Source organism: Salvia hispanica, chromosome 3, assembly GCF_023119035.1.
Source record: "Salvia hispanica cultivar TCC Black 2014 chromosome 3, UniMelb_Shisp_WGS_1.0, whole genome shotgun sequence".
Lineage (NCBI taxonomy): Eukaryota > Viridiplantae > Streptophyta > Magnoliopsida > Lamiales > Lamiaceae > Salvia > Salvia hispanica.
In genome coordinates, this window is record NC_062967.1 from 24,846,020 (window position 1) to 24,848,624 (window position 2,605).

The window sequence follows — 2,605 nt, forward strand, 5'->3', positions numbered from 1 at the left end:
CCTCCACGCTTGTGTTCTCAGCCTCCACCGGTGCTGTAGTCGTGGAGGCGTCAGGGGTGTTCGTAACAGACACACTGATCAATTTGAAGAAGCCAAGGATCTTCTTCTTGCTGAAAATGGAGGGTGGTTATCAATTGTTGGGATGGCAGGGGTTGGAAAGACCAATTTTGCAAAGAAAGTATTTGACGATCCAGCGATTAAGAGACATTTCGGGCTTCGAGCATGGGTGAGAGTGGGCAGAAAGTGTGAATACAATGAAATATTACGAAGCATTCTAGCTCAAGTGGATCATACAACTTACGACCAGATGGTCACCCAAGGAGACAATGATGACAACAAGAAATTACTTGGACTTTTGGGGAAAAGATTGAAGGATAAGAAATGCCTCATCGTGATGGATGATGTATGGGAATGGGATACACGAGTATTGGATAAGTATATAGATGAGAGTAATGTCCGAGTCTTGCTTACAAGTAGGCAAAGACTTGAAGAATTGGAGGATCCTACTTCGAAGGGTATATTATGCTTGTTGGATGACGAAGAAAGTAAGAAATTACTGGGTGCAAAAATATTCGGTGAAAAGGGTTTCCCTCTTCACCTTGAAGAACTGGGCTAGAAGATTGCAGAGAAATGTGAAGGCCTTCCGCTTATGATAGTCACAGTTGCAGAGCTCCTATCAAAAGCCAACAAGAGTATGACTGAAGAGCTCCTAAACCGTGAAGAGCTTAACAAGAGTATCCAAGAATTATGGACCGAGGTAGCCAAAAAACAACATAATTCAGTCTTTGTGGATGCATATAATCAAATATCAGAGGTACTTTTCCCAAGCTATAACTACTTACCTCAATATCTAAAAACATTTTTCCTCTATTTGGGATCTTTTCCTCCATATAGTGATATCGAAATAGACTTTCTCTGGGACCGGTTTATTGCTGAGGGGTTTCTTGAGCCAATTGGAAAAGAAACTTTGAATGATTTTATTTCGGACTGTTGGGATAAGCTTGATCACCAGTATCACCTTGTTCTAAACGAATTAAACCCAAAATCATGGTTTTTAACAAACTAGTTTCGCGTGCATTCTTGCTGGCAGCATATGTGTAAGAAAGAAGCTAGTAAGATCAGGTTTCTGCATGTTTTACAAAGTTGTGGCGATGATGTTATAAAAGACCAACGCCGATTGTGTGCCCATAGTAACATGTTATTTGCCTTCAAACAAGTGTATGGTTCAATAAAAAGTGATTGTGCATCCACTACCCGTTCTCTCCTTTGTTTTGGTCCTTACCACCGATATCCAGTGCCAATAGAGGACATGGATTTCAAATTGCTCAGGGTACTTGATGCTTGTAAGGTCCGATTTTACCACATCCCAATTGAAATTCTAAAACTTATTTGTTTAAAGTACCTTGCCCTATCTTACAACAAAGATCTCCCTATTTCCATATCCAACCTTTTTCACCTTCCAACCACATGTGTACATTAAATATCGTGGAGTTGTGTCATACATGCCAATGGAAATATGGGACATGCAAGAGTTGCAACGAATTACTGTTTTGGGAAGAGACCTACCAACCCCTAACTTTGATGCCACTTTGGAAAATCTCTCCACTATTTCCGGTGTGAGTCCAAAGAGTTGTACCCGAGAAATTCTCAAAAGAAATTCTAAATTAGAGAAATTAGAGATTATAATAAACTTGAAGCCATACGATGTCGATGATGATGATAATGCATTGAGTGGCTTGGGTTATATATCAGAAGAACTCCAGAATTTGAACGTACTTTCATATATTGTAATGAACCCTGAGATGAAGTATGAGTCAACGGTCCCTCTTTCAATGTTCCCGTCAAGTTTGACAATATTGAAGTTGAATGGCTTGGGGTGCCCATGGAAGCACATGAATGACATTGGTTCAAAGTTACCAAGTCTTAAGAGCCTTGAGTTATTTCATTATGCCTTTCAAGGCCCAAAGTGGGATATAAAATTTGGATGTTTTTTGAACCTCAAGAAACTTGTAATTGAAGACACTGATTTGGTGCGATGGAGAGTCCAACATGGAAGCCTCCCAAGGCTTCACCTCCTTAGCATACGACATTGCTACAAGTTACAAAAACTCGATTGGAAACGTGATCCTTCGACTGTCATGACTCCCATAATTGAATTAGTTGACTGCAATTTCTCGGCCGTCACTTCGGCCATGAAACCTGGCTTTAAAGTTCGCTGTGCCTTTTCTTGGTTAGCATGACCGCCTTCCAACTTCATATAATTTGCACAAACCACGTAAGTCCATTTCTTTCTTCACTACAATGCATGCAATTGTAATTTAAACTTTAGTATTTTTGTTGTACTATTATACTCCGTCCGTCCGTCCTATAAAAATAGAGATCTGAGCTGACACGAGTTTTTATGCATAATTGGGAAACTAAGACATACATGGAAAAAGTGAAAGTGATTGAACAGGCCCACCTCATTACATAAAAATAAGTTATAAAAAATAGAAATTGTCTACTTTTTATGTAAAGGATCAAAATAGAAAAATGTATCTATTTTAATGGGACCGAGGAAGTACTGTAGTAATATGTTTGTTTTAGGTTGATGGCTGCTCCTTTT

At 39.2% G+C, this 2,605-nt stretch overlaps 1 protein-coding gene across 1 annotated transcript; it reads left to right on the top strand.

Annotated features, from left to right (window-relative positions):
- Positions 1-142: 142 nt before the first annotated feature.
- On the top strand, positions 143-616 carry LOC125209666 (putative disease resistance protein At1g50180). Its single transcript, XM_048109254.1, has one exon. It carries the CDS (start codon positions 143-145, stop codon positions 614-616), a length of 474 nt encoding a protein of 157 aa, XP_047965211.1.
- Positions 617-2,605: the final 1,989 nt, after the last annotated feature.